This window comes from Panthera onca, chromosome B4 (assembly GCF_046562875.1).
Source record: "Panthera onca isolate mPanOnc1 chromosome B4, mPanOnc1 haplotype 2, whole genome shotgun sequence".
Lineage (NCBI taxonomy): Eukaryota > Metazoa > Chordata > Mammalia > Carnivora > Felidae > Panthera > Panthera onca.
The window spans coordinates 99,838,972-99,862,018 of record NC_138345.1 but is presented as its reverse complement, the minus strand read 5'-3'; the positions used below and the strand labels follow the sequence as shown (position 1 = coordinate 99,862,018).

Here is a 23,047-nt window from a genome sequence, read left to right as displayed (position 1 = left end):
CAGAGTGAGTGAGGGGAAATGACAAAAGATGGGCTGGAGAACCCATGGTTCTGTAGGCCAAAGAACCCATGGTTCTGTAGGCCAAAGAAGGACTTTGGACCCCAAAGTATGATGTAATGAACACTACAGAAGTTTACTTTTATAATTAGTGTATAGATGGAAAAAAATTCTGGAAAAATATACTAAACAATTAAAAGAAAGTGATCTCAGTTTGAGATGCAGGTAAGGGAAGACGTGGGGTTTCATTTTCTAAGTTATACTGTGCTCTTATGTTTGAATATTTTACAGTAAGTGTGTTACTTTTGCAGCAAAAAAATTACTCATGGAAAAGAAAACAAACTGCCATTTGTTATTATCATGCATTTATTATATACAAAAGGTACTGTAACAGGTAGAAATCCCTGCCCCAAGAATTTTATAGCCAATATCCTATGCCAGAATTAAAAAGATTATTAAAACATCCAAAACCCAAAATCAATATGCTAACAAAAAGACTAAAAAAAATTTATACCACTTTTCTTACCCAGTTAAAAAAACAAAAGGAAAAAAAGCGAATATAAATTTATACCTGCAAAATAAAAAGCCACTAACAACACCATCATGGGTTACAGCACCATTTGTTGGTCCAAACCCCAGCCTAGAAGGAACTCTGGGAGAACAAAAGTAATCTCCTGTGGCAGCTGGTATCCAAAGATGGCCCGCAACAAACTTCACCTGCTGGTATTCACATCCACGTGTCCCCCCAATGAACATGGACTGGCCCTGTTACTTGCATTAACTGACAGAATGGAGCACAAATGTTGCTGTGTCAGTTCAAGACTTAAGACTTAAAAGAGGCAGAGCTGCTTCTGTTCTTTTGGGAGCTCCCAACACACAAGAAGTCTAGTTGCCCTGCTAGAAAGACTACGTGGAGGGTGCTATGGAGAAAGAATTCTGAGACTGCATGGAGAAAAAGAGAGAGGACTAGTCATCTCAGCATTCCACCTGGACCCAGCCTTTTAGCCATTCCTATTAAGATACAAGGTATGTGAAGAGCCATCCTCCATCTCAGTTAAGCCCCCAGACGACTGTAGCCCCAGCCATTATCACAAGGCAAAGAACCACCAAGCCAAGACCAGTCAACCCAAGGAATAGCTGACATTGTTCTAAAGCTGTCAGAACCGCTTTTGGGGGTAGTCTGTTAATACCATAACAGAAACCCTTCCCCTACTAGCAAGTAGCCGGTCTACGCCTCTTTCCTTAAGCTATAAGCACAACACACAAGGGTCAGTGCTTGGCACTGCCAACAACAAATATCTTAAAAGAATTCATAAGATAAATGCTATTCAAATTGCGAATCTGCATAAAAATTTTAATCTAAAATAAATGTTAATAGCCTTGAAGTAAAATCATTTGTCTTACTCTTATGATGAGATCCTTAGCTATAAAACTAATATTTAAGTATGACCAGAGAAAACACATGAGACAAAAACTGAGAAACATTAATTTTAATGAAATACATTTATCACAAAAACATGGTATATATAAACTGGTACCTATTTAATGTGATTATAGTCAGTACACACTCAAAAAGTCAGGAAGAATCCCTTAAATCATGAGAAGTTTTCTGACATGTATGAAGCAGCATTATTTTACACAGCAGAAACCAAGAAACTGATCCTAAACAATTTATCCCCTTCTCCAACAGGTACCTAATAGAGAAAATAACCAGTAAATTATGTTCAAAAAGTTTAAATGAATTCAGAGGATATATTCAAAAGATGTAATTAAGGGAAAAAATAGATACTTAAATTTTCTTACTTTCCAGGATTCATCTCTATCATTCTCAGAAATAAAAAATGCAATTTAATAGATCATTATCTGGTTCTTGATTATCTTTCTTATTTTCAACTTAACTACATTTACTATCTCAATATGAAAGTAACTATATATTTATTCACTGTCATCCATCAGAGAGTACTATTCAAAATAAACCATGAAGAACATCTGATTAAAATCCACACCATTGTAATTTTTTTACCTGTCCTTTTGCTATGAGATAAGCAACAATTGAGGTATGTCCAAACTGAGCAGCCAGATGAATACAGCTACATCCTTCTCCATCAATTAGTGAAGGATCTGCACCATATTTCATTAGTTGCACAACCATAGATAGATGGCCTTGTCTAAAACATAAAAGAATAAACACTTAAATATATAAAGTTATTTCAAACAGGATCTCCGGGAAGATCTTTTTTTAAATAGGATAATGGTGGAAAAGATTATACCAATGTTTTAAAAAGTTTTTTAAAATAGGCATATGTCAAGACATACTTAGGATTTTAAGGTTTTTAAGTCTCGACTGAAAAAAGTCTTTTAAATTTTAGAGATACTTATAACTTCTTTAAATATGTAATAAATAGTCACTATATTCTATTAATCCTATTCAAATATTATCTTAATTATCTCAGAAACTGAGCAACTTCTTTAATTGTAAATATACAGAGGCTGCATAATATTATATTTACAAACTCAAAGTTTAACTCAGTCTTAACCTAACTGGATTAACATCAGCATGGTGAATTCCCTAAAGATATTCTGGGACAATAAACTGCTGCCAATGCACGTAACACTATACGGCAATACGTTAGTACACTGTTGGTATTAACTATTACTTTAAGTTCTCCCATTCATTTTAGCATATCATTAAAAAAATAAAATTGTTTAGTTATAGACTAAAAAAGAAACCAAAGGAAAAAAATAATCCAGAAGCAAATTTAAACCTTGTGGCCCAGTGCAATGGAGTTGAATTTAGGTCTCCTCCAAGTTGATCCACAATAGCACCTTTCGAAATATAGTATCTATAAGACAAAATTTTAAATAATTTAGACAACTTGCATTTTCAATTTTATGAAATTATGTAAAAAATAAAGAAAAAATGTTTTCCATTGTAGATCTCATGCTAGTTTATGTCTCTATGATAAACAATCTTTTGTGATCTTTAAAAAATATACTTAGTAGAATTTATATCAAACACATCACTCTTGTTCTAGAAGCAAAAGGAAAATAATTTTTTTAAAGTTACAAAAAAGAACAGCAATACCAAATTAACAATTCTATAAAAAAAGAAGGCGGTGAGAGAACCATTAAGACTTGGATCAAAGAGCAACAGCACAGAAAAGTTGTAGAACAGGCCACTTAGTCTACCATTGGTAGAGGCTCAGCTTTTAGAGCTTTACTTTCCTCACAAAATTACTGTAGATTAAATCAAACAATTTACGTGCAAGAATTTTATAAATTGTAAGTATAACATAGAGGTTCTTCAGAATGCCTTGTTATGCCTTTAAAGGTATGTTGCTTTAAAAAAAAAAAGCAACCTCACTGCTTAATATATTAACATTATAACATCTTGATATCTTCTGAAATGAACAGGACTTAGCTGCTTATCATAATGCTTACTTTGAACTGATCAATATAATGAATCTTGAATATAAGTGATTTCACACCTCTGATGTCAAATACTTGATGTGTGTATATTACTGAGATTCTTAAACTGTTCTAAGTGATTACTGCTTTAGATCACTAACACATTCACTTTTAATGTACACAGTTTTAAACATTTAATATACTCATATGTTTGATTCAGAAATGTATTGCTTTATGTATTTGTTAAACTGGTGTTTTTAAAACATTACACAATAAAGGGCCTAACTCTACCGTATCTTCTTAAATAGTTTAAGTAACTTAACAAAATATTTCCAGACTAAAATATTTCCAGTCCAAAATATCAGACATTAGTCTGAATACAAACATTTAACTATTCCTAAACTGTTTCTTAAGTTTCAACTATATAATAGCTGAAAATGATTTTCTGAGCCCAAAGAGAAATATAGCTTAGCCAAAGAACAACTTTGATAAGAGCTGGGATGTTTTTTAAGGCAATTTTTATATTATGTTCTCTATAGTCAATATATTTGTTCATGAGAGTTATTTTTACTCACATTTCAAATCCTTGCTAGGGCTATGGCAATGAGTGATTTCCAGACTGGTTCTAAAGTACAACTTTTTTTTTTTTTCTGTATGCTAAAGAAGAATAACTTTTATTGCCTTTTCATTGTAAACTACTGGAAGAGAAGTACCAAATTTTTATAACATGTTATTCTTTATAGCTATTAGACCCTAGTTCAAAACTACAAAATTCTGAGAAGATCATTTAATTCTTACTTTTAAACTTAAGCCTCCTGTATACTACAAGAAGGTTACCAAGGAATGTTCCTGCAGGTATTAACTAATGATCCCTAGGTTTTGAGATAGGACCATCAATGAACAAGAGATATTAACAAGTATTTGAAAGATGAAAAGTAAAGAGCTAAAACTCAAATGTCTCCAGAGGGAACACCAATGAGAAGCAATCCAGAGTTTATAAAACCCTGGAAAGACTAAGGGATTAAAGGTAAGTGTTACCTCTGTAGAATGTAAAGAAGCTAGACTATAAACAAAAACACTGGCTGTAAGTTAATAAAAGTTACTGAAAAAATTGTTTTGTAACTTACATTCTTGCCAAAAGTTAAGTATTTAGCACCACAAACAGGCATTTGAGTGACATGGATGGAAACAAGCAGCTGACAGTGCTAGGTAAGTACTTCTTTGTGCACTGTAATGTTGAATTTCAAAATGTGACTCCTCAAAATTTCAAAATTACTGTAATAATACCTCAAACTCTTAAAAGTTCAGATTCATTCTTACATCTCTAAATTTCATTGTATGATGATGACTTCTGGCTTCAGCCTCAGGCTCATACTGATTTTAACACTCAACCACTCAGCATTTGCTGAAAAGTATATTCAGAGCACCTTCATCAGAGAAATTTGAGACTCAGGGAATTAAATCAGAGAACCATATGAGACACTATACTGAAAACGTAGCAATTCAATGAAAGTTTACATGCTAAACAACAACTACAACCCCAAACCCCTTTCCTTGCTCAGTTCAGCTGGCAGACAGAGATAGATACTCAGCTCCTCCTACAAAGAGATTAGAAGATTCTTCTCTAAGAAACACTGAACAATGCCAGAGAAAAACTTCTAGAAGTAGACATTTGAGAGGTTCCTGTTGTGATCTAAGTTCTACAATTTCCAATCAGCTTTGTTATGTCTCTCCTAAATATGATTAGATATTTGAGGAAAGTTGCAAATATGGAAGGAGACCAAATAAACAGAAGAAGCCTAAAATAAACAGATAACATAAAGCAAAACTTAAAAAACAAAAAATTACAATTAACATCCTCCAAAAATAAGAGAAGATGATATACTCATGATATGAAGAACAAAATATTTTTTTAAAAAGGGAGGAGGAGACAGAGATCAAAAAAAAAAAAAAAAAACACTTGCAAATTGAAAATGCAATTGGTAAAATTACAAATTCAAAGAAAGGATTAGAAGATAAATTATATAAATTAAGAAAATCTCCCCAAAGTACAATGGCTATACTGGGAGATAAAAAGTATTTGGGATAAATGGTAAGAAAAAGAAATCAATCTGGTTGGTTCCATTATCTGACAATAAAAGTTCCTGGGGTGGGGGGGAAACAGAGAAAACGAAAGGCACTCTTGAGGGCACCATGCAAGAATACCTCCCTAAACCAAAAAGGCAAGTTTCCAGATTAAAAGTGGCCACTTAATGGCCATAAATTAGATATAAAGTGAGTAAGTAAATGCGTAAATAAATAAATAAATAAAATGCACAATAATGTGAACTTTCACAAAGCCAAGGATAAAGAAAAAAAGTACATGTTCCCAGGGAAGAAGAATAAGCCACACATACAATGTATTCTCAAAAAATTGTGAACCCTATATTTTTTAATAAAGCCCCATGTTCCTTAATAAAGCTTTGACTTGAATTCAAGTATTACTTACTTGACTATTTATAATAATCAAGTATTATTTACAATTATTATTATTACTCTTAACGAAGACTCTTAAGGTAACAAGAGACTGTTGAACACAAGAGCTTGAGCTAATCCTTTCTATTTTATTACATTAGGGTAAAGCTGAGAAATAAAGACTTTCGCTTGAAAACACTGGAACTATAGACAATCCAGGCTAAGGTGAAGGTCTCCTCCTTTCCACATTATACTTATTTTATTCCTTATTATCATGAAAGTGTCCCGACCACTTTGTAGTTAAATACATGCTAATGAAACATAACTGTTAAGAGAGACATTTCTCCATGGGTCTCTCATGTTTCCATATGCCTTGCTAGGTATAAACGAAGAATACAAGGCCCTGACCACTTCTACATAGGTCATTTCTCAGAGTTGTGTTTGTATCCAGCAACCTTGAGAGATGAGGTAATGTCTCCCTCTGGAACAAAGAGCAAGCCTGCTCTTATTATAAAAGCAATGAATTCCCCAAGATGCAATACAAACCCACTATGTGTGCTGTATACATCTGAACAACCGCAAGCCACTCCCATAAGACCTATGTGTACAAGGACCCTAGGCAAATATGATGCTCATGCTATTTGTTGTGGTAGGAATAGGCTGTAGTTTTTAAGTGGGGGTATAATTCCAGATCGGTAGTAAAAAGTAATCTTGAGGCTATAAATACCAGTTGTTACCGAAAACTGCCTTTACTCACCATGTTTGTTTTAGGAAAGTAACTTGCTAGATTATGCACTATAAAAAATTAAGTTTACCCACCTGAAGATATAATACGCAGATACTAATTATTAACCCACTCTACAACTACTGACTACTCTATAACCTCACTATTCCACAAGTGGCTTGGAACACTTGTAAGGCAGGCACCATCAAGACTTTTTGTCTATTATTTCTCACTTCAGACTTTATTTTTACACATAAGACAACTGTGAATTTTTTGACCAACAGAATCTCAATTGTAACATATGAATTAAGAAAATGATGAAGTAATGCTTCAAAATTCTAAGAAAACTACTTTTAATCTGTAAGTCCATGCTCAGCCGAACAACCAATAAGGTGTAAGGACAGAAATAATTGTAACTTCAAATCATTTACCTCCCAAGTGCTGTCTCTCTCAGAAAGCTATCAGAAATTGTGCTCTACTAAAATCAGGGAGCAACCCAAAAGAGACAAAAAACCGGAGATCCAGGAAACTGAAACCAACATTGGAGCAAAAGGATTTCCCAGAATAATAGCAAAGCAAAGTCTTAAGATAATGGCTGTATGTTAGTTCTAAAGAGCAAATAATCGGGGTTGGAGCAAAAAAGTGGAGAATTCCAGGAATGATTTCTTCCCCCTCCCAACTCCAAAAATGGAACAGATAAATTAGGTGATGCTGTTGGCAGATAGAGGGGTTTTACGGTTGTAACAATATGGGATACGGGAAGGATTAGTTACAATATGGAGAAAATTAAACAAATGAAGAAAATAAAATGAAGTAACTGCTGCTTCAGACAAAAATCAAAATTCTGCAAGGAAAGAACAAATAATCATAGAACACTTCTGAGCTTAGCAGTGAGAATTTACATTCTCACAACTTACACTATGCACAGTGACTTAACTAATACTAAAATAGAGGATGGAAGAATGATTAGTGGTGAGGATCTCTAGGACATCTAGTTATCCTAAAATAGAAAGTCAAAATATATAATAATTGATAAATCAAGAAATACCAGCATAAAGGTGGGCAATATTTATTAAAATTCAAAATCTGAGGCACCTGAGTGTCTCAGTCAGTTAAGAGTCTGACCCTTTATTTCAGCTCAGGTCATGATCTCAGGGTCATGAGATCAACCCCCGTGTCAGGCTTTGCACTGACAGTGCACAGCCTACTTGGGATTCTCTCTCTCTCTCTCTTTCTTTCTCTCTCTCATTCTCTGCTCCTCCCCTGCATGCAGTCTCTCCCTGTCTCTCTCAAATGAATAAACATAAAAAAAAAAAAAATCAAAACTCTTTTTTTTCTCCTATAAATATTACAGATATATATAAAAATAAACAAAATGATATATGACCAAGATTAGCAATCAGAACACTGGCTGTAATGGTAGAAACATCAAAATCAATCCAAACATCCATCAACAGGAAAACCATGAAATACATTAAATCCATATAAATGAACACTGTACAGCTGTTTAAAAAGAATGATGCATCTCTATTTGTACTGACAATGAGAAATCTTGAAGATATATATATTAAATGAAAAAGCAGAAAAAGTACTGTCATTTTTGTAAAGAAAATAGATTTCTAGATAAAAGTAGCAACATAAATATATAAAATAAAGAGTATACACTGAAAGAAACAGCTCAAGTACTGAAAATAGTTATTTCTGGGCTATAGGACCCAGGTGGTAGGGACCGATTGCTATTTCCTACTGTAAGACTTTAAGTACTATTTGAGTTTTCAAATTGTTTATACACTACTTTGACTTAAATAACATTAACCAAAAAAACAAACAGAGGTTTAGAAGGCAAGATAATTTGAATCAAACCTCCCATTAAACTAAAAAAGTTCAATGAAATATAAGAAACATTTCCTAAAGAGTAAAACCTAACAAGATTAAGAGCATTAACCAGGCCAAAAGTCAGGAGACGTTAAAATTCGGAGAAGTTAGAAAACTACTTGGGCACCATCTGCCCTGGAGACAATTTGCTGATGCAGAAAAGCTGGCCAAGAAGCAAGCTAAGCAGACAAAAGCAAAACAAAACAAGGGCTGGGACCCCAAAAAGCTGCACTGTAGCAGTAATTATGAACCAGAAATAAACCTGGCTCTAGCCTGTGTTTAGCCACGTGGGTGATCCAGAAAATCTAAAGCCTTGAAATTAAAGGTGTGCCTAGCAGAAACAAATGGAAATCTCATTTTAGGCCTCAAGTTATTCAACAAATAATTTTTCAAACACATTGTGTGGTACATATTTAAAGACAATCAGCACATGAAGAAACAACATTAACAGATACAGACCCACACAAACTACAAATGCTATCTTCTCACAGATTATAAAATAATTATTTACTATGTCCAAGTATACAAGATTGAATATTTCAGCCACAAATGATTTCAGTAATACAGGCTTAAAAAATAAAATGACGAAAATGCTAGAACTGAAAAATAAAATTAAGAACACACTCAATAGATTTAACAGCAAATTACACATAGAGAATAAATGAACTGGAAGGTAAGTAAGAAGTTTCCAGAATGAAGCACACCAGAGGACAGTACACACATAAAAGAGGATAAAAGACACAGAACATACAATGAAAAGGTCACACATATGTTTAACTGGAGTTCCAGAAGGAGAGCAAAAAAAGAATGGGATGGAAGCAATATCTGAAGATATAATAGCTGGGATTTTTCTAGAACTGATGAAAACGTCAATCTGAAGTATCAAGAATTCATTGCAATTTCATTCAGGGTAAATAAAAAGAAATCCACACTTAGTTAGATCATCATGAAACTGCAGAATACCAGAAACAAAGAGAAAAAACTTAAAAGCAGCCAAGGGAAGAAAAGGAAAAAAAAAAAAAAGCCCACAAAAGCACAATAGTTAGCCTGATTCCTCAATAGTAACAGAAGCCAGAAAATAGTGGAATGATATTTTCAATGAGTAAAACACAAAAATAAAACAAAAACTGCCAACCTAGATTTCTATACATATGGAAAATTTCCTTCACAAATAAAGATGCAATAAAAACATTTTCTGACAAACAAAAACAGAATTAGATATCAGGAGACCCATATCGAAGGCAGAGGGAAGATGAGATATACAAGAATACAAAAGGAACAAATAGAATAGAGCTATGCTCTCTGGAAGAAAGTGATTCAAGTTCAATGCTTTCGTTATTACTTGCTTATCCTTTCTTTCATACTCAAAATGGAAAATTTTTTTACCTGGCATTAATATTCTATTTGTCTCTGGACTCTGTGTGCTGTACATAACTGCACATCTGCAACTGGTTTACTTCAGATTCATATCTTTATCTAAAGAACTTATGTCCAAATTGTCAGAGACTACTAAACTAGATTCACTAAAAAGACTTTCTATTAACCTCTTGCTTATCTAACTGCCTCTTATTAAAACTAAAAAAGCAGATTAGCAGTAAGTAATAAAAATCATTTATACTTAGTAAATATTCATTACTTACGCTGGCATGAATAGTTAAATTAGATTATTATTACCTACTATCTTTGTGACTGCTCCCTTTTCTTTTGTAGCTTTTTCCCAAAGAATTCACATTTAGAACGTGAGCTGCCAGTTAGATTGTTGATTTCCTGATTCCAACTTATTAGCTGCATGTCACTGGTAACCTATTTAACCTATTTATATGCTCCGGTTTCCACATCAAGACAACAGTGAAAGTTGTTAGTTTTCACATAGGGTTATTTCAAGAATTAAGATTAAAGGAAATATACATGGAAGAGCACTCAGCACAGCACCTTGTACAAATAAGTGTTTGATGTATGTTAAAAACTATTTTTTTTCAGGAAAAAAAGGTACATAGAATCTACATTTTAAAAACAAGGCGGGGGGGGGGGGCGCCTGGGTGGCTCAGTTGATTAAACATCCGACTCTTGATTTCGGCTCAGGTCATGATCTCACAATTCAGGAGTTCGAGCCCTGTGCCGGGCTCCACGCTGACATCAGAGGAGCCTGCTTGGGATTCTCTCTCTGTCCCTCTCTCTCACTGCCCCTCCCACGCTTGCACTCACACTCTCTCTCTCTCTCAAAATAAATAAGCATTAAAAAAATAAAAAGTAAAAGCAATGAATTTTAGAAATTACTAATTTTTATAATTTAGAATAATTTTATAATAAATAATTACTTTAAAATACAAACAATACATACTTGACTAAATCTATTCTGTTATTGATGGCAGCCCAATGGAGGAGTGTAACATTTTCTTTGTCTGGTTGCCGTACATCATAACCTGCTTCCACCAATTCTCGGCAGCGTTCATATATTCCATATCTTGAAAAGAAAAAAATATAAGATTGTTATTACTATTTCACAACAAATGTAAAGCTGAAAGTAACATTTCCAGAAGAAAATAATGCTCCATTATGATACCTGGAAATTAAAATGGATTTCTCAATGTAAAATGTTACTTTAAAAATATCAATATTCCAACAGTTTTTCCTAATCCAGTTAGCAACATTTTCTGTTTTAAATGTCTCATCTATAAAAAATGCAATATCTCATCAATTGGAAGAGAAAAGGATACCAGAAATAAAATGTTTAGTGATTGCTTGTTTTTATCAATATCACCTCTTAGTCCATAAAACACTTAAGGCTGCTTATAAAAATACAGACAATTATATTAAAAAATACAGGGGCGCCTGGGTGGCTCAGTCGGTTAAGCGTTCGACTTTGGCTCAGGTCATGATCTCACGGTCCATGAGCTCGAGCTCCGTGTCGGGCTCTGTGCTGACCGCTCAGAGCCTGGAGCCTGCTTCGGATTCTGTGTCTCCCTCTCTCTCTGACCCTCCCCTGTTCATGCTCTGTCTCTCCCTGTCTCAAAAATAAATAAACGTTAAAAAAATTTTTTTTTTAAATAAAAAAATATTAAATCACAAAAAAGCAGTAACAAAAAGCATCAATGATTTAAAAGAACAAAAAGAAGAAAGGATATTTCACAAGCCTCAGGATTCTTTGTTTACAAATTTAGCTTTGATATTCCTTAGGGCAAATAAAAGAGGACAGAGGACATGTGGGGACAGGAAGTAGGGTGGGTAGGGAAAGAGTCCTGCGAGTTCAAGCCACTGAGACATAAGACAAAGTACACTGGGAGAGATCTAGGAAAGATGTTTTTATTTGATAAAGAAGATAGGCACTTGCAGAGAGCCTGATCCTACCCCACCTTTCAGCTTTTGAATACTGTTTGGCTACATAGTTTTTAAACTTTTTATTATGGAAAATTTTAAGCATAAGCAAAAATGGAGAGCACAGTACAATAAACTACCAAGAATCCACCATGGAGCCTCAAGAACCACCAGCTTTATTCTAAACAAAATATCACGTCCTTGGAAATATGAGACACAAAAACAAATTTAAACGAGCTTTGACTACAGTTGTATTTCTTAGAGTGGTCTCCAAAATGGGCAAGGCACACCACAGGGTGAGGTTGGGGGAGGGGTAGCGCAATAATGGGGCACTAGAAACAAACACTAAAATGTCTAACTATATTAATGCCATAGGTAATTAATCAAGCTTCACTAATATTTAACAGAGCCTTCACATTGCTGCCCTCACTGGCTCTGTACCGTATATGTACATGTGCACACACACGTGCACAACGTAATGAACCAAAGGGAAGAGCAAGAGTTTCACAATTCAGAGATGATAGTGGTATCTTAAGCCCTTTGTTCTTTTTCAGAAAACTGCCTACAAGTGCTTCGTTAAGTAAACTAGACACATTACCTTGAAGAGCAGAATCTACCTCACATTTTAAATGAGATAAGTGACCACGAAAATCTTTGTTTTTCTAGTGTATGCATGTATGTAAGTAATTGCTACACCCAATGTGGGGCTCAAACTCATGACTCGGAGATCATGAGTCGCACATTTCTCCAACTGAGCCAACCAGATGACCCGAAAATCTTCTTAACCATACAAAGAAGTGAACTGCATTTTCCCTCTAACAAAAAAGAAAAGTATTTCAAATGTACTGGCTTGGGGGGGGGGGCGGGGGGGCTGAGAGGGGTAGTGATAGCAAATGAATGCACAGTATACTATCAACCATATATGCTTAAAATGGATAAAGATATTTAGTCTGTTCCTCTTCAAGGCAAAAGGGTATTTTAGACACAGTGAGAAAATAACTACTTCTACTTGAGAAGAAAACTTGCTATAAAGAGAACAGTTTTTAAAAACCGTATAGTTGAAAATGTTTGCATCATTACATAATATAGTTTCTGAAAGATCTAAATATATCACCTATGAAAACTTCCTCATGTGGATATGCTAAAATTTTTGACACAATTCTCTAACATATACGTATAAACCCATTTATTGTCATTGTAAAAATGCCAGAACCTGAGTAGGTTGCAAGAACTGTCATTAAAAATGGGTATTTCAGGTTAAAAGTCAGTAAAATATTTGCTTAGTGAATAATACTGAAAAAGTAATTACTGTGACTTAGTCAATGTAGCATAGACTATAATTCTTCCATCAGGAAATTATGTATCTTTGTGAGGTTATCTTTTTTCAGAAAAAAAAAATTCATTAAAACAAAGTATCCAAGTAAAATATATTTAGGATCAAATTCCAATATCATTATAATATGAAATGTTAAATCATCTAAAATAATGAGAAAGCACATTTAATTACACTGCTCTCACTATAAATAACACTTATGACAAATATATACACCAATTTCCCCCATATTAATCTACAAATTCAATGAAATTCTAATTAAAATCCCAAATGAGTATCTCATGAATTTCTCAAGTAGAACCTAAATTTCATTTGTGGGGGTGCCTGGGTGGCTCAGTCAGTTAAGTGTCTAACTTCAGCTCAGGTCATGATCTCGCGGTGAGTTCAGGCCCCACATTGGGCTCTGTGCTGGACAGCTCAGAGTTTAGAGCCTGCTTCAGATTGTGTCTCCCCCTCTCTCTGCCCCTTCCCCACTTGCACTCTATGTCTGTTTGCTTGTCTCTCTCTCTCAAAAATAAACATTAAAATAAATAAAATTCATTTGTGAGAGTAAAAGGCCAAAATAGCTAGGTCAATTGTGAAGACTAAGAAATGATTAAAACAATATATATTATACAAGATGAAATGGACCAGACTGATGTCAGCATCAGGATAGTATAAGACATCCATCATTTTGTCCCCCTTCCAACAATAATTTGGCATCTACTCATGGACAAAAGTGCCTCTGTGGCAGTTATGGGATCCAGTACCACACTAAAAGGGAGATGAGAAGTCTCATCCATCCATGTGCTGGGTAATAGGCATACAGACCTCAGTGCCCCAGCCACAGATCCTGCAGTGGCCCATGACCTGGTTACAGTTCTTCTTGGCAATGGTCTGGGAACCCTGGACAACACTGTCTTAGACAACCTCCTACAGATGAGAGAGCCTTGTGGAAATCCAGGTTTCCAGAGGAGAACTTCTACCACATTGTTGCAGAAAAAAAACTGAAGTTTGTACACACTGGAGAGGAGTACTGAATGGTGAGCTGCATGTCTGGGAGGTGTGAAGGGGCTAGCACAGCAGCAAAATAGGACTCTGAAGGGCACTAAGGGGACACATATCCCACTAACTTCTTGTGGACTCCCATCAAAATACATACAAAACTTTTACAAATCAATTACAAAAAAGACATAAGAACTCAAAATGGGTAAAAGATTTAACATGTCAGTTTGCACAGGAAGAAATCCAAATGGCTAATAAACATAGGAAATATATTCAACACTATTTGTTATCAGAGAAAGGCCAATCAAAACAGAAAACCAGGGCACCTAGGTGGCTCAGTCAGTTGAGCATCTGACTTCGGCTCAGGTCATGATCTCACAGCTCGTGAGTTTGAGCCCTGTCAGGCTCTGTGCTGACAGCTCGGAGCCTGCTTCGGATTCTGTGCCTCCCTCTCTCTCTGCCCCAACCCACTGGCATTCTGCCTCTCTCTCTCTCTCAAAAATAAATAAACATTAAAAAAAAATTTTTTTGTTTAAATAAAAAAAAAAAAACCCAGAAAACCATTTCACAACCATTAAACTGACAACAATTATTAGTGTGACAAAACTAGGATTTGGCAAGAAGTAGTCAAAGAAGAACGCATTTGCTGCAGGTTAAAGTACAAATTGGCACAGCCACTTTGGAAACCAATTTGGCAATAGTTGGTAAGGTTGAAGAAACATTCTGAAGAAGCCAGAAATTCCACTTGATTTTTCTACCCTAGAACTCTTATTTATGTATTCAGGAAAACAGGAAGAAGGATATTCATTGATGCAATCTTTGTAATACTAACAAAGTACTATAGAAGCAGTTGTAAGTATCCTTCAGTAAGTAGAATGATAGAATAAGACAAAGCAGTTAAACAATAAATTAGGTCCTTGGGGCACCTGGGTGGCTCAGTTGGTTAAGCGGCCATCTCTTGATTTCAGCTCAGGTCATGATCTCATGGCCAGCAGATCGAGACCCAGACCAGGTTCTGCACTCAGCACAGAGCCTTGCTTAAGATTCCCTCTCTCCCTCTGTCCCTCTCTTGCTCTCTCTCTCTCAAAAAACAACAAAGCAAAATAAATTAGGTCTTTATCAATACTGATAAATCGCTAAAGGTATACAGTTTTTTTTAATTTAAAAAAAAGCTGCAAAATGATATGTAAAATAGAATACAATTAGGGGCACCTGGGTGGCTCAGTCGGTTAAGCAACTGACTCTTGGTTTTGGCTCAGGTCATGATCTCACGGTTCGTGGGTTTGAGCCCTCCATCAGCCTCTGTGCCAACAGCATGGAGCCTGTTTGGGTTTCTCTCTCTCCCTCTCTCTCTGCCCCTCCCCTCCCAAAATACATAAATAAGCTTAAAAAGAAAAAAAGAATAGCATACAATTTATATAAATTTTAGGTATATATTACAATAGCATATTTTTTATAGATGTTTGTAGAAATAAATGTACAAGAATGTTCGTGAGAATAATTCACAGCACTTTCAAGAGAGGTTCCCTTGAGGAGAAGGAAGAGAGTAGTACACTGAGCAACCTGTAGCAATTACAGCAAAATGTTAGTAGCATCTGCTTAATCTGACAGTTATATTCTTCTCTACACTTTACACTGTAGGATTGAAATGTTTCACAATTTAAACGTTTTTAAAGATAGAAATTACAGACAGATACTTTTCAAGAAATTGAATAGTTAGAAGAGTATGTAAGGGATAAAAAAGGGTGGTTGTTTTCTTCTTAAGATCAAAGATACTGGAGTGTATTTGCTGATGGAAATGATGCATTTAGGTGAGACAGATTAATCACGAATGAGACAAAGGAGATATCAAAAGAAGCAGTCTCAAAAGGAAAGATGAATGTAAAACAGTGTAATCGGTTTGCTAAATACAGGGGGCACAATGTGCTTTGATATTTGACTATATATAACATTCAAGAAGGCAGAGTGACATCAGTGAACTAAGGACCTTTGAAAGTTTGTCTCTCCACAAAAAAAATGAAAAAATGGCAAAAACTGTCAAAATTAACGCTTTCAGAACTATGGAAATTAACAAAAGGCTTTCAACAATCCAAAGAGCATTCAGTCAAAAAAACAGCTGAATTTCGGTAAGAACAGAGAACTTTGTGGTATTTTAACATATCATAGTCCCAGACTCTCTGCTCCCCAGCAGCCTTGAAAAATGTTTGTATTCCTGGTACCAACATCACCAGCTAGACTCCAAGACCTGACCTTTATTGCTTGAACTCACCAACCTTCATCCCACATTTTTCCTTAAGCTCTTCTTTCCAGCTTATCTCTTAACTCAGAAATGGAAACTAAAACCACCCCTCAAGCAATAGCAACTGCCCAGACAGGACCTCCAGCCAGTCCAGACCATCCAGACCAGTTTGAGCATAACCTCTGAATCGCACCTGCACAGACTGTGGCATAACCTCTAGAGTGACTGACAACTACCTTTACTCATTATAAGACCAAAATCTCCGCCCAAGGAGGAGCACATGACTTTTTTTTTTAATGTTTATTTATTTTTGAGAGAGAGACAGAGTGGGGAAGGGGCAGAGAGAGAGGGAGACACAGAATCCAAAGCAGGCTCCAGGCTCTGAGCTGTCAGCACAGAGCCCTACGTGGGGCTCGAACTCACGAGCCGTGAGATCATGACGTGAGCGGAAGTCGGACGCCCAACCAACTGAGCCACCCAGGCACCCCAAGCACATGCCTCTTTTACATAACATACAATGTGTATACAGGCAGGTTTCCTTTTCCTTAAGGTGTGTGTGCAACCGTATGCCCATCTCTACATATGATGACAAGGATCTCCTTTTTAAATATTCACCTTAACACTAAATAAAAGGAATCCATCCACCCTTGGTCAGGGAGTCACAGCTTTGCAAGTTATTTCCCATGATCTCCTCATTTGCTGCAAATAAAGTTTAACTAATGTGACAGCTCCACCTGGTGTATCTGTGACTCACCAAGGAGCAAACTCACACTGGTTCCCTTACACTAGTACCAGAGTAAGCAGAACAGGGATGGAGTTCTTGCAAAGCCTTCTTCCAAAAGAGAGGTCATTGTTTGACCTGTTTGGTGGTTCCCTAGAAGAGTCCACTTGAAAGGCTTATCTACTGAACCTAACTTAAACTGATTAAAAGCTTCTGTCTGGGGACTGCCAATGTTTTAACATCACAGTTGCTTGAGAGAATGTGTAACAGCTGGGGCAAAAAAAAAATCTGAGGAAAGAAACAAAGGCTGAGGAATGAGATATCCATAGGGGCTTTGAAAAGCTCAGACATATTCCTGGGAATCTAGAAAGCCATGCACAAGCATAAGGTTATGTGCATATATTCAACAAAAACCTAAGAAAACCCTAAGCTCTCACATCAGATTGACTTTGAGGCTCCAGGCAAGCAAACAATGAAGGCTAAGGCATTGGAAAACTGTCTGGAAGAGTACTGAGTGTCCAAACCATACAGAAAGTCCCTCAACAAAGACCAGGATTTACTGGTTCTAGGGATTTAAGAAGTTTCCGGGGCACCTGGGTGGCTCACTCGGTTGAGCAGCCAACTCTCAGTTTCGACTCAGGTCATGATCTCACAATTTTGTGAGTTTGAGCCCCACATGGGGCTCTGTACTGACAGTGAGGAGCCTACTTGGGACTCTCTCTCTCTCCTGCTCTCTCTCTCTCTCTGCACCTCCCCCATTCACACTGTCTCTGTCTCTCAAAATAAATACATAAAGGTGAAAGAAAAAAAGAAAAGAAAGAAAAAAAGAAAAAAAAGAAAAAAAGTTTCTGTCCAATCATTTACTTACCACTAACTGAGCTGACACTTCAGTGGCCACACATGACAAAGATAGTTTACAGAATTAATTTAGAAATGGCACAAATAACAACAACAAACCCCAGGAGAATCTGATATTAGAACTGTGACCTCATATAATTTTAACAGTCTAGTTTTCAACAAAAAAAATTAAAAGACATGCAAAGGAGCAAGAAAGTATAATCCATTGAGGGGAACAGAGAACAATTAACAGAAACTGTCACTGAGGAATCCCAGACATTGGACTGACTAGACAAAATCTTTAAATCAGCCATGGTAAATCTGTACAAAGAGCTAAAGTATGAAAACAATATCACACCAAATAGGATATTATCAATAAGGAGAGAGAAATACAGGTGCTCATATTTTACTTAAAACATAGATATCAAAGAAGAAAACAACTATAATAAAAAACTTACTGTGTAGCCTTCACTATGTCCCATGTGCTGTAATCATCAATATGAGTTTTCCGTCCAAGAGATTCACCATATCCATGGTTATAATGGCTTTGGGATTTGATTTCCTGTTAAAGAGTAAATTACACAAAGGCAAAAGTTCAGAAAAGAGATACAGAGAACATTTCAATATTTTACTACCAGTTTTGCACTGTTTGAAGAAGGTTCATTATTGAAATGGTTGTTACCTTATTCTGAAATATGTCCTCTTCAGAGAAAAAGCATGTCAAGTAGATCTACCCCTGCACATACTCTCAAAACACAAAAGCTGCCAGACTAGAGATAGAGATGAGTGACAAATTTGTAACTGAAATTCATCTTTAGCTCCACAGAACCCTGAACTTCAACTCTCATTCTCTCAGACCAATTTGTCTTTTATTCCAGCAAAACCTCTACCTTGAGCATTCTATTTTTTATTTCTGAATTTGGTTGAGTATAGTGAACATGCAATATTACGGTACCTTCAGGTGTACAACATAGTGATTCAACAAGTTTGTACATATCTAACACTCTAAAACCCTCATCACATGCCACAGGACACCTGGGTGGCTCAGTTAAGCGTCCAACTTGTGATTTCCGCTCAGGTCATGATTTCACTGTTCCATGAATTCGAGCCCCGCATCGGGCTCTGTGCGGAGCCTGCTTGAGATTCTCCCTCTTTCTCCGCCCCTTCCCTGCTCACACTTTCTCACTCTCAAAATAAATAAACTTAAAAAAAAAATTTAGGGGTGGCTGGGTGGCACAGTCGGTGGCTCAGTCAGTTGAGCATCTGACTTTAGCTCAGGTCATGATCTCGCAATTTGTGCATTCGAGCCCCCGATGGGGTTCTGTACTGACAGTTCAGAGCCTGGAGCCTGCTTTGGATTGTGTCTCCCTCTCTCTCTCTGCCCCTCCCCCACTTGTGCTCCCCGCGAGAGCGCGCACGTGCACGCTCTCTCTCTCTCAAAAACAAACATTTAAATTTTCGTTTTAATTTTCAAACTTTCATCACATGCCAAATAAACTCTAAGGTGGTAAAGAAACAAACCAACAGAAATTACTCTTCTATTATTTTCAGATATTATCTTTTCTTACACTCCTTCATGCTGAGGGCTTGTTAAGCATCTATGTTGAGATGAGTAAGGAACAATGGGGCAGCTCTGATAAAATGTAAATCTACTTAAATAGTTCTAAAAAGGTCAACACTCCTAATTTTAAACAGTTTTACAGAATATTACATCCCATTCAAAGCTAGTATGTTGTAATTTTGTATTTAACAAAACTTGTTATGCATAGTCAGCTTCCTCAATATAACACAGCACCAAGATACAATTATGTTTATTTTATATGACAACAAAACACAGAGCATGTTTGGCCTGCTGTACATAAAGCACTATACAATGTACTGCAACCTCAGGCCAGAACATGGTAAGGGCAGTGCAAAGTTTAAGAGGGTGCCAAAAAATTCAGTCACCAAGAATAAAAGTGCCCAAGTGTCCACTGACAGATGAATAAAGATGTGGTATATATGTACAGTGGAATATTAGCCATAAAAAAGAATGAAATCTTCCCATTTGCAGCAACATGGATGGAGACAGGGTATAATGCTAAGTGAAATAAGTCAGAGAAAGAGAAATATCACGTGATTTCACTCATATGTAGTATTTAAGAAGCAAAGAAAGAGACAAACCAAAAAACAGGCTCTTAAGAACAAACTGATGGTTACGGAGGGGAGGTGGGTGAGGGGATGGGTGAAATGGGTCAAGGGGATTAAGAATACAATTATCATGAGCACTGAGAAATGCAGTAATTCCATTAGCAACAGCTTGGTGTAACAGAAAAAGTCCTTAACTGAGAGGCTACTGAATCCAAAGTCTGCCATTTTCTTATCTAGGCTACACCCAGTGAGGCAATTCACTACTGTAGGATTCAGGTCCCTTATTTGTAAAAAGAGAAGGATGAATACTCACTCTCCCTCTCCAGCTCTCCTACCTGAGCGCTTTCTCTCTCACTCTCTCTCAAAACAAAACAAACAAACAACAACAACAACAAACTTAAAAAAAAAAAAGAGAAGGATGAATAAAATCAGGTCAGAGTTTCTCTGAGGTGCCTCAAGGACCAACAACAAGGTGTTAAAGAGCTTCATTACTCTCAATTCTTTAAACACAGCATTTTGTTATCTACCCTGCCTTTTAGATACTGAGGTTTTATATAAGATTTCTTTAATTGAAAAAACATTAGCAGCTTTTTAAAAAAAGTTTAAAAACTACTAGATTACAAGTCCTCCAGGATCCCTTCTAAGGCTAACAGTGATTTTCTGTATTGGAGTAAAGAAATTATGCCATATGAAGATCCTTAAAGTACCTAGTTCGCAGCCAAAGGTTTTTACAACCCTGGTGTTGTTGAAGAGAACTGGAATGAGAAAGCACCTCCCCAATCTAATGCTGACGCAGTAGACAAGAATGAGAGGAGCTGGGAGAGCTCAGCTGCTGCACACTGCTGCAAAGAGAAATCAACATGACAGAACTGAAACTTACACAGCAGGTACAGGCAAATGCTGGCTTGTGTATCAAGATGATAGATGCCACAATACACGTTTATTCACATGTCCAGATGGAATATAACCAACTAACTAGTTACCAACTGTCTGTGTGCAATCTAGTTAACTTTTTTTAAATGCCAGACTTATTAAACCTTTAGGTGACATTCATTTTTAAAAGCGGCAGTGGGAGGGGGGACATCTGTGGGGGACATGAGGGTTTGTGAGATCGAGCCCCACGCCTGGCTCCATGCTGAAAGTGTGGAGCCTGCTTGAGATTCTCTCACCTCCTCTCTCTCTGCCCCTTCCCTGCTCATGTGCGCATGCACACTCTCTCAAAATAATCTTTTTTTCTTAAAAAAAAAAAAAAAAAAAAAACCAACTTAAAAAAATTAGCAGTCTCCAACATAAAGGCTAATATGCTTGATATAAAGATGCTAACAAATACAGCTAAGGATATAGTTTCCTTAATGGCAGACTCTCTCAAAACTCTCAAAACACTCTCTCAAACACTCAACACTCTCTCAAAACAATCTTTTTTTCTTAAAAAAAAAAAAAAAAACTTAAAAAAAATTAGCAGTCTCCAACATAAAGGCTAATATGCTTGATATAAAGATGCTAACAAATACAGCCAAGGATATAGTTTCCTTAATGGCAGATGATACTGAAATGTGTCTGAAAATAACAGGGCCACACAGAGAATTCAGGGCAGCATGAATGAAGGCTTCCCAGGTCAGCCACACTCCCCATAAAAACATACAGATACCAATGTGAAAGAATGATGGTTCACCTGGTGAGAGAAGGATGCATCTTCCTGTTCTTGGGGAGTGTGTGCACTCCCTGGACTCTTCTGACTGTTCTGGACTCTCTGGCCATATACCAAGCTCTGAGAAAAGCATGAATAACATCACATTTGACAAAATAGGCAAAGGATATGAAGAGAATTCAAAGGGGGCAAAATACAATTGCTGGAGAGAGAGAAAGGGAGCAAGAGAGATGAAAAGATGCCATAATTCCAACCCCCACCCCCCTCCAAAAAGGGAGAAATCAATTTAACAGCATTCTAGGGTGTATACATGTTACCTACAAGGCACATGTTACCTGCCTGTCTTTGGTGCACAGCCCACATACACAGTGAATTAGCAAGCCAGCAGGGATTAAGTATATGCCTGTGACTTGCACTGTGTAAATGTCTGCTGTCAGGTATCATTCTAATAGGATAGACTCTGAATCAAGAAGTGAAATGTACTTAACTATATAATTTTGAGTCGCTCACATTTAATCCCATTAAATGTAGAGAGATAAAATTAGAGCACTATAAAGGGTTTCTGACAAGAACAAATAAAAGGAAAAAAGGTCTACACACACTTGACTAACTTTTAAGTTCCAGCTAAAATTGACAAGCCAAACATGAGAACTTCTTAAAACCTGAGGTAGTGATGAATTAAATTCTATGGATACCATAAGGATTTTTTAAAAAGGAGTATCGGTTATATATAACAAAAAGACAGCACAAGAACAAAACAAATATAACCAAGGGAATAATGAATAAGGAAAACCAGTAGACATTACAAGATTGTAAAATGATTTTTAAATGTATTTAGGTAATAGTGCCAGCAGATGGCACTACACTCAAGACAACTCTTCCTAACTTTTTTTGCTGCACTCTTAACAGATTAGACAAAAATGATTTGATTATACAATGGAAAGATTTCGAATCAAGTTTTTTCAGTAAGCAACAGGTCCCATTTATTACATATTCTACTGTGGTCCTGGATCCCTGGCTAACACTACATGATAGTTGATTCTTTCTCTTTCTTTTCTTTTTTTTTTTTTTTTTTTTAACAATTGTTGCTTCTAATAAAGAATCCAATTTGACCCACAGGTTCTCTCATACTGTAGTAGTACCACCATCACCTCAATCCAAACTATCAAATTAATCTTGCTTGCTTCCAACAAACTTTAGAGTGGGAAACTGTTCCTCACCTAGCTTCTTTAAAAACTGGTTTTCAGGGGCAGCGAGGTGGCTCAGTCAGTTGAAGCGTCCAACTTCAGCTCAAGGTCATGATCTCACAGATTGTGGGTTCGAGCCCCTCATTGGGCTCAGGCTCTGTGCTGACAGCTCAGAGCCTGGAGCCTGCTTTGGAT

At 36.3% G+C, this 23,047-nt stretch overlaps 1 protein-coding gene across 3 annotated transcripts in view; it reads right to left on the bottom strand.

Annotated features, from left to right (window-relative positions):
* The window catches only part of ZDHHC17 (zDHHC palmitoyltransferase 17), a 104,436-nt gene that overhangs the window by 59,877 nt on the left and 21,512 nt on the right, over positions 1–23,047 (bottom strand). For 2 of the 3 annotated variants that reach the window (XM_081796219.1, XM_081796217.1), the window contains exons 2-6: positions 21,690–21,785; positions 18,346–18,449; positions 10,800–10,922; positions 2,763–2,840; positions 2,021–2,165 (exon numbers count right to left, since the gene is read on the bottom strand). In XM_081796219.1, the coding sequence (XP_081652345.1) occupies positions 2,021–2,165; positions 2,763–2,840; positions 10,800–10,922; positions 18,346–18,449; positions 21,690–21,785 (546 nt within the window). The remainder of the gene's footprint in view (positions 1–2,020; positions 2,166–2,762; positions 2,841–10,799; positions 10,923–18,345; positions 18,450–21,689; positions 21,786–23,047) is intronic. The other variant, XM_081796218.1, reaches the window with a different exon arrangement.